Genomic DNA, 13,887 nt, shown 5'->3' on the forward strand with positions numbered 1-13,887 from the left:
AATTCCTTCACAGCTGTCTTCCAAGTCTTAGTCTTCTGATCTCTTGACTGTAGTCTTCATTCTGATCAATGGCTGAGTCAATTTATAGAAAACCTTGAAGCATGTCTTTAGTGACTATTGCTGTTTTCTTAATGTTTAACTGTACACATCCATTTGCACTTTCTTCTTGACTTTCTTTAATAATAAATAATAATAATTTGTTACCTGCCTCCCCTCTAGGCTCAGAGCAGAATACAACACAGTTAAAATACATAGATAAAACCCCCCCATTGTAACACAGGCATAAGATTAAAACACATTAAAATAGTTAAATTAGTAATAATTCCAGAGCTTTGCTATTTTCTACAACTTGTATGATGCTCTCTGCATATTTTATTCCATCTGCATTTTAATTTACTGTTATTTTCACATGCTGTGAACTTATGAACCAGAGTTTCATGTAAAACAAAAATTTACTTTTGGGTAAATAATATGCAAAGTACCGGTATCTTAAATGTCTTATTTGCACTGTTTAAAAAACATGTTCAATAATGTCATTATGTGATTTTTTTTTCAAAAAAGTTCTGGTTTTTCTCTCATTCTGTTGAGAAAGAATGCTATGAAGTGTGCATTTCAACAATCTCCTGAAAGTAACATTTTAAAGAAATGAGCAGCCTATCTTTGTAGTAGAATTAAATTTTTAAAAATGTTAGGGTGCAACTTTAAAAGATATCCAGGGATTGGCTTAAAAGAGTAGGATAATACAAACAGTTATCTTTGTGATTATGACGCAGGATCTTATACAACCATTTATAAGAGATGAAGACAAGCAGGCTGTTTGAAAACTGCTTTTCTTCTCTGCCTGAAAAGACTCTCAATTATTTTAAACAATAAAAGCCCAGGGTACATTTCAGGTGAAACCATGGAAACAGCAGGAATCATTTTACATAAAAACAGCAATGTCACATGTGGGAGATTTTAGTCATGAATGACCTTGGCATTTATGGCTGACACAGTAGCACATTAGCATTTGTAATGTGAATTAGGGATAGAATATTCAAAGTGCCCTGATTAAATTCCTGTACTTATCTTCCATGAAAGCTGGTATTTGAAACACACACACATAATACTGGCTTCTTTATAAAGTTTGATTAATGTGTATGTGGGTAATCAATGGGCCTTTTACCTCATTTTATCGATATTAATGTTCATAGCTATTGAAATGGAGCCAAAATCACAAACAGCCAGGCATTCATACTGGGAATCTATTTTTTAAATAAAAAAAATCAGAGACATATACTCTTTATGTTATTTCTCAGTTCTTCTTTGTGGTAAAAAAGAATTATGAGCAGCAGGTGAGAATTAGCGGCAACAGCTGCAAGAAGCAATTAAAAATGGTGGAAGAAATCCACAAGGAAGAGAAATTGTCATTTTCTTTTACATCTTCCATTGTTGGTGAAACAAGTAAAACAGCTATTTGTTACACTTACCCATTGTATAGTTAGGTAACCAAATAAATTAGGTGTAGACATAAGTTTTGTACCTATACTCTATGCATTTGCAGCCAAGGTCAACAATGTTTCCTCTCTTCTGCATTCTCATTTCACCAGCCTGGTCTGCCTACAACAAGAAGTAACTTTATCAAAGCAATTAATTGCAGTATGCTACCCTATCTTTACAAATGGGCTGAATTTAGTCTATATGGTAGTTTCACTGCTCACAACCCTATTTAGCTATTTCTTCTTGTTTTGTTTGGTAAGACAGAAATTTCACAAAACAACATGTCAAAGACCGACATAAAATTTTGGGAAACTGACTTCTATCCACTGAAACCCTGTGGATAAAAAAAAGACTACAAAAAGGCCATAACTAACCATCTTATGTTCAGTCTCAATATTCTAAATCAACAGTTGATTCTGATAGTTTGATTTATTGCTTCTGACATTATTATTATGCTTATTTATACCGTGCTTTTTCTCTTTACAACAGAGACTCAAAGTGGCTTACAACGAAACTAGTGCAATACAATTTAAAACCTAAAAATATAGAAACATTAAAATAGAATTAAATATAAATGATTTTAAAAACAATCAGTTTGTAATCTATTTCATGAATGAGATAATATTATACAAACAGGCTTGAAGATCTTATGAGCTCATTCATTAAAAAATTAATGGAGAAATTGATAGTGATATTTAATATGATGTGGTTTTGAACAGGTGTATACTTGGAGGGCCATCATACTCAGACAATGAGGGATTCCCTAAGTAAGTAAGTAAGTAAGTAGTGGTTTGAGTGTTGGACTACAGACCCTGGAGACCAGGGTCCAAATCCCCATTCAGCCATGGAAATCCCTTATAGTGTAAAGGGGAAAGCACAGGAAAACTCCCTCTGGACCAATCTTGCCGAGAAAGTCCCCTGAAAGGTTGCCAAACTTGCCATAAGTCAGAAATTATTGAAGGCACACAACAAAGCTTAATAAGAACCCACAATAAAGCTTAACAAGAATCCTTCCTTAGAAGTTTAACTAATTGAAGGTGATGTTTAGGGTTCCAACCTCAGCGCCGCACTCAGCAGAGACTCAAAAGCAAACTGCTTTCTTAAAGTAAGCACAGTATGACTTCATATCCATTGAACCAATGTATGTGTTTCACTTATTCATACTGCTAATTATTCAGTTATTCACTGAGGGCCTCCTGTACAAGCTACACCCTCTTATTGGAATCAGTGTTGTTTGTCACATTGAAAACAACAGGGTTCACTAGCACCTGCAAATTCACATTTCACATATCCATGCAAAATCTGGGAACATATTTCCCATTTTAGAAATCCTTTGAACTAAAAATTCTACAGGATTGCCTTTTGTTTTCAAACGGATGCTCCTTGGTGGAATTTCCTAAGCAATAATTCAATGCATAGAAAATCATATACATCCCACACTCGTTTAATTGGGGTGGTTAACACTGTCTGAGGCAGCTTGGGCACTACAGGAGATCAAAAAACCTTGGGAGTAATTTCATATATTGAAACATACTGAAACAGCATTCGTTGTGAGACATGAGTATGAAATGTAAGTATAATAATAGCATGGAAATCTATTTTTTACATGCAATAGCTTCTGTCATCTATTAGTCTAAAGCTGTAACACTCCACACATTTTTCTGGAAATTTCCTGCACTGCAGGACAATTTTTAATGAATTATACTGAGCTCTTGTCAAAAGCGTCTCTTTATTTGTGGCAGGTAGGATGCCAAAACTTGCAAGTTGTAGCCTTAATTTTATAATTTTTGTCTCTGTCAATTTCACAATCTGCCCCCTTTTCCTAAGCTCCCTCTCCCCACAGCTGCAATGCAGTAGTGAAAAAGTTTCCACTCATGAACTATTTGAATGAGAAAATGCAACCACCAGTAAGATGTCTTTGAAAATACCCTCAAACCAAGATAGGAGAAACAGTAGCACCAGAAGCTAGCTTTTGGCAGATAATGCTTCAGATTATTCAGTGTTGGCTTCTTCTTCTTTCTTTTGATGTTTCTGTGTTTTGTGAAATGGTCTGCTTTTGTTTGACAAGTAGTAGCCCAGGTAGTGTCCTTCTCCACACATTTTCATTATTCCTACTTTGTAACAGCGATATACCAAAAATCAAGGGACTAATAGTAATAAAAACAGCCAAATACAAATGAGACGTGACACAGAAGAGAAGGTAAAGTACAAGTAAGACATTTTAAATATTGATGAAGAACAGTAGTTGCTATTTGAGATTCCTATATGTAACAAGTAGCTTTAACTTCTGAAATATAATAAGATTTTTGCCTCTAGGTTTGTAGAAAACTAATAATCCGGGCACCACTGGGTCCCCAATTTAGTGTATGTGTGTGTATATAAAGGTAAAGGTAAAGGTTTTCTGGAGCAGTACCTATTGATCTACTCACATTTGCATGTTTTCGAACTGCTAGGTTGGCAGAAGCTGGGGCTAACAGTGGGCGCTCACTCCGCTCCCCCAGATTCAAAACTTTCAATCCGCAAGTTCAGCAGCTCAGTGCTTTAACATGCCGCGCCACCGGGTCTCCAATTTAGTGTATGTGTGTGTGTGTATATATATACAGTAGAGTCTCACTTATCCAACATAAACGGGCCGGCAGAACGTTGGATAAGCGAATATGTTGGATAATAAGGAGGTATTAAGGAAAAGTCTATTAAACATCAAATTAGGTTATGATTTTACAAATTCAGCACCAAAACATCATGTTATACAACAAATTTGACAGAAAAAGTAGTCCAATGTGCAGTAATGTTATGTAGTAATTACTGTATTTACGAATTTAGCACCAAAATATCACGATATATTGAAAACATTGACTACAAAAATGCGTTGGATAATCCAGAACGTTGGATAAGCGAGACTCTACTGTATATATGTATATATAAATATATATACACACACACATATGACTGAAAATGGGCTCCATATATACATATACATATATAGAGAGACCCACTCATGTATATAAGTATGTGTGTGTATGTGTGTTTGTGTGTGTATACATACACACACATATATATGGGGAGCCCATTTTCACTCATGTCTTTGCCTCTGCATAAGAGCGGGGACCAGCCCCTCCCCTTGGGCCGCGCGCGCCGCCTCGCGGGCAGAAAACCGTTGGGCGCTCTTCCCTCCTGCGGACCCCCTCCCCCGGAGAGGCAAGGGGCAGGTGGATCGGAACAGCCGCTGGGAGACGCTTCTCCTCACAAAGGAGAGGGGAGGGAGCGCGCCTGCGCACTAGGCCCGGCCCGGCCTCGCTTCTGGAGAGAGAGGAGCGGGGGGAGGGGGGACGACAGAGAGAGGAGATGCCGAGGAGAGGCACTCGGGCTCATCATCCCCACCAGGAGGGAACCACTCGAAAGCCTCTCTCCTCTCTCTTCCTCCCGGCTTTGTCCTTCCCTCGGGTTCCCCACAGACGACTGCGGGCGAGTTGTGTGAGTAACAGGCGCCTTTTCCATCTCTGCTGCTGCTGAGAGAATGGGGATGCTTCCTGGGATGCTTGATTATGCCCCTCGCTTTTCCTTCCTGATCTTTTCAGAGCCCCCCTTTGACTCCTCCAGTCAGGCAGCACAAAGTTTTGGGCACTAAACTGCAGAAAGAAGACCAAAGAGGGAAACTGAGGCAGTGAACGAGTTGGTCTGGGATTAGACATTGTTTCTCCGGGACATCAAAGGATGGATCTACACCAGGCATGGGCCAACTTGGGCCCTCCGGGTGTTTTGGACCCCAACTCCCATCATTCCTAACAGCCTCAAGCCCCTTCCTTTTTATCCTCAGCTGCTTAAGGGCCTGAGGCTGTTAGGAGTCCAAAACACCTGGAGGGCCCAAGTTCGCCCATGCCTGATCTACACTGACCAGGTAATACAGATTCAAACTACTATAATGTAGTTATCCAGCCCAGGAAATATTTCTGTTCAAGCAAGCTTTTAGTATATAATTACTTTCAGGGAGTGTGTGCTCTTTTTATTTATGTTTTAATTTTCTATCTGTCTTCAGTTGTATACTGCTTTTAATTGTTTTTTTAATTATTCTGTTACTGTATTTAAACTAGTTTTATCTGAGCCACCGTGGATCCTGCTTCAGGAGAAAAGGCAGCATCTAAAGAAAATAAGTAAAATAAATAGATGTTTGTATCCACCAAGAATGATTCACAAGGGAAATGGCTTGGGCTTTCCTGGGAAGCATTGTGTAGGTTCTTTTGATTCCGGATGCATGCCTGATCCCTATCCATGTCCATATGAGCGTGCCTTTTAATACTTTCTACAAAGCTAAGACAGACAGGCAATAAACCAAGTGCCCTGCTGGTTATTCTAATACATAAGAGGCAGGGACAGACATTTCCTTCTGTCTAAATGCACACACACCCAAGGCTGTGTGAGCGGGAATGAGTTTGAAATTGCCTGCTGTTGATTACTCTGAGCGTGAAGATGTGTGTACAAAATTGCATTGAATTGTTGTTACAGTCTGTACCAATTGAGTAATGTGCTCTTGGGTTTTACGTGGTCCTTATTGAATTGGCACATGTCCCTGAGATGTGCGTTGTTTTCTTTGTTTCCTGTGTCGGCCTGTGGGGGAGCCTCCCATAATGATTATGTTTGATAGAAGGAGTCCTGGGAAGTAAACTATGCATGGGGTAAAAGTAGTCAGCAATGCTTTAGTATTTATAACTGAAAACACACACACACACAATATATATATATATATATATATATGTGTGTGTGTGTGTGTGTGTGTGTGTGTATGTATATGTACTCTGGTCTATTTATTGTTATTTTTTAAAAGAAAACAAGTGTGTTCAATGATGCCATTGCATTGGGGCTGTGGTGTCTACAAGGGGCAAGAGTGTTTTATGCACTCACACATATATGTACCCTTTTTATATAAAACCCTGTCTTTAGATGAAATATAGTGCAGGGAGAGTAAGTGCCTGAAATGAATTGAATTTTGTCTACTAGATATCCATAACATACGTCTTGTAATTGCTTCATGGAACATCCCCTTTGACAAGCAGACTTAGATCCAGTAAGGGCAAATGGAGGGGGGATTTTAGGGAAAGACAACAGGAGTCCAAGCCTTCTGCTTTTATTGCTCAAGGGAACCCCATATAATAGAAACTGCTGTCTTCTTTTCTAGCCCCAGGGAGCAGCAGCTGGGAACTACTGCTGGGAGAAGCAGGACAAAAGCAGCATGCTGACCTTCTATGCTTGATCTCTCTCCCTTTCTCCCTCCCTCTTTCTCTCTGTATCTGCTTTACAGATTGGTAGCTTTGCCATCCAGAGGCTTTAAAACCTGAGAAAGGGAGAGAGGACGTCCTCTAGACCTATATCCCGGAGTCCAATGATGCAGGCAGTCAAGGACACTATCTCAGAGTCTCTGGACTTCAATAGAAACCCTGGCACTTCTTCATGACTAAACGTGGAACCACGTGGGAATGTGTCCGCAGAGGGGGAGCAGCCCAGTTCAATCTGTTTATAGCTCAGCTGCTGGCAGGGTAGAACAGTGCTAAGAAGGATGGAGCCACAAAAGAATCTGCTAGACACGTGCTCCAATCCACTGGTGTGACACCCTTGGACTGTCACTGCCCTTATTCCAGAGTGACTGGAGCTGGTTTTGATTGTCAGACGGAAAGCTTGCATGACTCTCGAGATGAAAAGGCAGTGCTGGTTTTCCATAAGACCATGCCTTTGATTTGGAACCGGTAACTTGCTCTAAATCAGGTCTACCAGCAGCATGCTTTTGTCCGGGATAACAAAGCAACCAAAGCACCAGCGCCAACAGTCTCTTGGTGGACAGCAGCCAGAAAAGCATGATGACAGCTTTAGGTCCAAGAGCTTGCCGGTACTTAATGGGTGTGTTCCACGGATTAATACCATGCAAAGTGCTCTCTTTGCCAACAAAAGGAGCTTCTTGCAGAGTTTCCAAGGGGTCTCTGAAGAGAGGTATGATCTTAACCCTGATATATCAGCACACCGGAGCAATGGTGCTGCCGTCACAACTTCCACCAGAACAATATTGTCTTTTACAGCTTCTAGCTTCTCAAGAATTGGAAGTTTCATTGAAAGAACAGACTGCAATAACTCTGCTGGCATGAGTAAAGGGGCTTCATCAGCTTCCACGCTGTTAGCAATCCCAGGCAGAAAATTCCTTAATGTAGTACTTGCAGACTCTCGCTTCTTTTTAGTGTGCATGTGCTTTCTGACGTTCATCCAGTCCCTCATGGTGTCTGGTTATCTCAGCAGTGTTATCACCACCATAGAACGGAGGTACAGCCTGAAAAGTTCAGAATCTGGGCTGCTGGTCAGCTGTTTTGATATTGGCAGCCTAGTGGTAGTGGTATTCATCAGTTACTTTGGGGGGCGAGGGCGAAGGCCTCTGTGGCTTGCTGTTGGTGGTTTTTTTATTGCTCTTGGGGCTGCCATGTTCTCTTTACCTCATTTCATCTCTCCACCATATCAGATTCAGGAACTGAACTCTTCTGTGTCTAATGATGGCTTGTGCTTGACTAACAATAACACAGGCAAAGACCATGTGGAATCACCTGCCTGTTTCAAAGATTCAGGTGGAAATAACCATTCACTCTATGTAGCTTTATTTATTTGTGCCCAAATTCTCATTGGCATGGGCTCCACACCCATCTATACCTTGGGACCAACCTACTTGGATGACAATGTCAAGAAAGAAAACTCATCACTCTACCTAGGTAAGACTCACATGCTACCTAGCTGTGTCTAAAACTGTTTTCTAGGCATTTTTAACCCACTCCCCTCCAATCTACCCTGAAAACATCATGTCACAGTGTTGTAGTTACTGTAATCTGAATGTACCAAAAACTGCATGTGCATTCTATTGTGCGTGCATACATAGCAATCCATGTCTATAAGAAATAAAACAAGACAGTTGCCAATAAGTGCTTCAAAAACTTTATATCACAGCATTACACTCTGTATTTTCAATGGGATATGAAAGCACTTCAGTTTAATGGATATATATCTGTGGTTGTAGGTTCTGATTTTAACAATTTTCTGATGCTAGATTTTAAGGTATTTTGATTCTCTTTTATCATGCCTTCATAAAAGTCACAGTTCACATGTGTGCAGATTCTTGGGACCAGGGATAAATGCAAATAGGGTTGGAAACAGTTCTGTTGAAAGTTCCTCCCTTTATATATACCAGTTGCCAACTGAAACTTGGATGCCTCAGTGCTAACAGCCTTGATGGCTTGAAGTGGCTCAAGATTACTTGAACGTAGTTATTCTAGTGACAAAAACCTCTACCTTGAAATTAAACCCAAGTTGAAACCTATCTGAACCAGCATTTGTTCTCTTTTGACTGTGCAGTAATATTCTGTCAGCCCTGGGAATAGAGGGTTAACTAGATATTTACATTTGAAAAACTGATATTTCCCCCCCCCCCTGAAATGTATATCACGTCAAGAAAATTTGAAGGACAGCATTATCATAGTAAATCAGTAATTACAACTAGACTATTCACTGAATGAATAAATTTACGAAGTTCCCATTGAATCAGTAAATCTGATGTAGTTGTTTACTTGATTTATAGCCCATTTTTCTTAGATGAGTTCATTGGGGCTAATTCTCTCACAAAAATATGTATAGTTAAAATCACCAAGGATAAATAACTAAAACCATAAATGTAAATACTGCAAATTAAATAGAGAAAGTCTCAGTTGGATTTGTAGTAAAGATCAGGTACTGATATTTGATTTTTCATCTTTTAAAATGTGGGAATTTGAAATTTTTTTCTTCTACCTTGTGTCATATATATTATTCACTTAAACCGCTCCCCGGTTTCGAACTGTCGACCTTTCGGTCAGCAAGTTCAGCAGCTCAGTGGTTTAATCCGCCGCGCCATTGGGGGCTCCTATGACATGCTAGGTGTGACTATAATAATAATAATAATAATAATTTTATTCTTGTTCCCTGCCACCATCTCCCAAACAGGACTCAGAGTGGCTTACTTATGGGACAAAATGCACATAGATGCATTTTGATGCATCAAAGCAAAACAATTAAAATAAAACATAGTTTAAAAATAACAAAACAGTTAAAAACACAAATTAAGTAAAACATAAGAATATAAAACAGCTGCATAATCAATACTCAGTGAAACCAGTTGCCGTAGTACAATGGGCATGATCAGGATATACAAGGGCCAGGCAAGGGGTAGTGCAAGCTTAAGATAGGACCGGGTACTGGATAAAGTGAAGAGTACAGCATATTATTCTGGGCATTTGAGACTCAGGACTAGGCGTTGTTAAATGCAAGCTGAAACATCCAAGTTTTCAGGTCCCTATGAAAGGTGGATAGTGTTGGCCTAATTTCCTGTGGGAGGAAGTTCCAAAGCCAGGGAGCTTTCTCTCTCGTCCCCACTAACCACGCTTTTGATGGCGGGAGCGAGAGGAGGGCCTCCCCGGCATATCTTAGAGCCCGTGCCGGTTCATAGGACGAGATGAAGTCTTGAAGATAGGCAGGATCAGAACTGTTTAAGTCTTTATAGGTCATAACCTGCACTTTGAATTGGGACCAGAAACTTATTGACAGCCAGTAAATCTGCTTTAATAGGGGTGTTGTGCAACTAGGAATCCTTTTATGTAGAAATGTAATTTGCATTTAAGCAAGTCCATCAGAAGCCTTTTTTTTTTTTTGCTTTTTGTGGCAAGGATGGAATCAGACTAGGATAAATCCGTCTTTGTGACAACTCTGGAGCCTATTTAAGTCACAATTCCTCACTAAAGTTCTAGTCTTCAGAAAGGCCTTTCCTTCCTGGAGTTTCATCTTTAAAATGAGAAAAATTAACAAATCTATTATCTCAGTGGTGTGTAGAAGGTGATTGTTTACAAAGTTTAAAACATAACATACATTTTGACAGGATTTGACAGGATTTAGAAAGGCAAGGTCTGTTATTCCACCAGTGTTTCAAATTACTGCATCAAGTTTGTTTATTTTAGAATTTCTGTACTGTCAAAAAACATTTCAGAGTGGTTGGAGATAGTAAGACAAAAACCTAATAAACATGCAGAAAAGAAAGACAAAATAACAAATTATAGGTCAGTGCTAAAACACCTCCATCACAAGTGAAAAATCTATCAATTGCTTTGAAGTATGATAACATCTTTTCTTATAAGGATACCAGGAGAACCTCCCTGAAGGAAAAAAAATCAGTAAAATGGCACAAAATACCTCTTTTCACAGCACCAGTTGAAATGCTCAGCATGAAGACTGGGGCTTCTTAAGGGGATTGCTATATGTGGATAGCTTGAAGCACATATTTTCTCAGGTGCTTGGATAGTAAACTGTGTAGACTAGTCGGTGCTTTGGTTCCCCAGATGTTTTGGACTTCAACTCCCAGAATTCCTAACACAATTACTAACCATGGATGGATGAGTTGATCTTCTTTAAGCCACCAATTGAGCAGATTTTTTCTGAGGTACTTGTCAGTAAATCTTTTCATGGGAACATGCTTGTTCTTACTGCCTGGAGCAGGAAGCAGTTCTCTGACTTGTAGATAAGGCTAATAATGTGAGAATTTGATGAGGTCAGATTTCAGAATACACGAGAAAGTATAATACAAAATACAGCTTTTAGAATATAGATAAACCAGTATCACTTTCTGTACTGACATTTTCACAGGAATACTCTGTAACTGTAGACTTCATCAAGTATACTATGATGCATGAATGATCATGCTTCTGTGTTTATGCATGTGTGTGTAAATCTTCAAAAATTAAGTCCAAATTCCTTATCCTTTGTTATGAAAAAAATCCAGACATTTCCTCATTTTTGAATTTTAAAGTCTTCATCTATGGCATTTTGTAGCATAGAATATGCATATGATTGCTCTTTAATGCCTTGCAAGTCCACAGTTAAGTGCTAGGATTTGTAATCTTTGCCTCTACCCATGTTTGAAAGATGCCTCTATCTAGTAGATTAATTTCAGCAGGCTTGAAGGTCGAAACCAGCTCAGGCAGTTAGAACGTGAGAAAAAGCCTTGCTCTAAATGGATTAGTCTAAGTGAGCAGAGGGCAGGTGAGGCAGCCAAGGGCACATCATAAATTGTTTATCACATGGCCCTGCTGTTCAGTGATATAAAAGTTGCTTTTACTTGTTTGAAACCATAGCATTTTTGGTCTTATTGGGGACTCCATCCTGTCCAGTATAGAGGCATGAAAGCAAGGCTATGCGACTAAGACAGCCAAACTTACAATGTACCTTCGAAATACTTGGAAGAAAAATTACATGGATGTGCACAACCGTAAAGGATATCAGCCTGGCTGTTTGCCTATAATTAAAAAGGAAGAGTTCTTCCAAACCATACAAGTAAGGAAGCGAACAAAATACCTGCAAATATAATCCAAAGTTTAGACAAAGTGATTAGAAGAAATAATTTTTGGAATATAGTTTTTCCGAATAGGTCTCCTTTTTTTAGTGACCATTCTGTCTACTCCTGTAAATTTGCTACATTTAACTCTCTATAGAACTTAGTTTCCCCAAATGCTTTAAGATCTATCCATTTGTATAGTTATTCTACAAAGTCTCAGAAATGGCTAATCCCGAATTTACAAACTTACCTTATGTAGATGTGAGAGCTATTTTATTTATTTTCCAAGTTAATCCAGCTCAGGGTTGAGTGGCAACGTCATATCCTCTTATGTGCAGACATGCAAGCTCAGGCGGGACAGCTGGTTTGACATTCCTATCTGGATGCCTTGCTCTTGGAAAATACATTTGATGCTTATACATAATCTCTTGGCTGCTTGCACCCTAGTCCATCTGTCAAGATGGCAATGTGCCAGTTTACAAGGTAGCATCTTTTCTCTTTAGACAATGGTATCAAGCACTGACACCATTGTCTGTTTAGCAGAATATTTTTATAATATGGTATTTCTTCTCTCTCTGCCATTCCCCTGCGGTGACTTTCCTGGCAGATGGGATTATACTAGGAATGAAGCAAGGCTCTTCTTCCTCAATGCATTATTGATATTTGAATGTACCCTAATGCAAACAGAATTATTTAATACACGAAAGGGTGTCTTTGACTTGGTTTTCACGTAAAATAATGGACATAATGAACATGTGATTTCTACATTCCTTGTAAGAGTAATATCTGAGGTTTGGATGTTTGTCTGAGATAACTGAATGGAAATAAAAGATGAGTTTCCAGTTTAGGAGCTATAAAAAGTAACTTTTTATTTAGTGCTGAGCTGAGAATACCAGCTCTTATTTCCATTTTAGATCAACATGATTTAGCACAACTATCTTTCAGTGGAAGAAGTGAGTGGGTCTGGGGAAAATATTCATGATTGCTGAAAAAAATTGAGAACATATTTTTTTGGTAGGTTTAAAAACAGCTGACCAAGAAAGTATGTTCTTATTTTTTCCAGCCATTATACAACATGCGATATTTCAGTATCCAAAAAGCCTTAACCTCACATTCACCTTAATAATTATGTCAATAGCATAGTAATTAGATAAATGCAGATCCAAAATGCTTTCCATAGTTAAAAACGCAAATTCCTTACAGATTAGTGCTTGCATATTATTCCTTATTAAAACACAAAAATAGGAAACTAAACCATGAAACAGATGGTATGAGTGACATGTGAGCGGGTGAAGGTGATTTATTATATTCTGGCCAGTCTTTTCTATTTTAAATGTAATTTTTGTGTCTATATCTTAAAAAAATGGAATTAATTTGAAAAAAAAGTGAAGATCACTAAATATTATTTTCAGAAAAAAGCTGCACAGCTCTACTATGCAATATGGTGTAACTTAAATTATTATCATCATTATTAATATCTGTTTATATAGAACTACAGTAGAATCTCACTTATCCAACATAAACAGGCCAGCAGAACGTTGGATAAGTGAATATATTGGATAGTAAGGAGGGATTAAGGAAAAGCCTATTAAACATCAAATTAGGTTATGATTTTACAAATTAAGCACCAAAACATGGTGTTATACAATAAATTTGACAGAAAAAGTAGTTCAATATGCAGTAATGCTAAGTAGTAATTACTGTATTTGCACCAAAATATCATGATTTATTGAAAACATTGACTACAAAAATGTATTGGATAATCCAGAATGTTGGATAAGCGAGTGTTGGATAAGTGAGACTCTACTGTATCACTGCACATGGTACTTTATAAGTAAAAGAACAACAGAACAGTTCGCTGCTCTCGGGCCTAACACTCTAAGGCAAAAAGAAAATGCACTGTGGGAGGGGATTAAATCCAGCAGATACTGCCTCTTCTTCTCTCCCTTCAAGGAGATTAGTGAAAGCTAGAATATAATGTGCTCCCTCCCCAGACCCGGGTACAATAGAGCTGCACTTGTGTCCCACCC

General features: G+C 38.7%; 1 protein-coding gene across 2 annotated transcripts in view; it reads left to right on the top strand.

Moving 5' to 3' along the window:
* Nucleotides 1–4,740: 4,740 nt before the first annotated feature.
* slco5a1 (solute carrier organic anion transporter family member 5A1) overlaps nucleotides 4,741–13,887 on the top strand; it is an 82,717-nt gene continuing 73,570 nt past the window's right edge. The window contains exons 1-2 of one of the 2 annotated variants that reach the window (XM_062980282.1): nucleotides 4,741–4,953; nucleotides 6,776–8,219. In XM_062980282.1, coding sequence (XP_062836352.1) covers nucleotides 7,250–8,219 — 970 coding nt within the window. In that variant the 5' untranslated portion in view covers nucleotides 4,741–4,953; nucleotides 6,776–7,249. The remainder of the gene's footprint in view (nucleotides 4,954–6,775; nucleotides 8,220–13,887) is intronic. The other variant, XM_003219635.4, reaches the window with a different exon arrangement.

Source organism: Anolis carolinensis, chromosome 4 (assembly GCF_035594765.1).
Source record: "Anolis carolinensis isolate JA03-04 chromosome 4, rAnoCar3.1.pri, whole genome shotgun sequence".
NCBI lineage: Eukaryota > Metazoa > Chordata > Lepidosauria > Squamata > Dactyloidae > Anolis > Anolis carolinensis.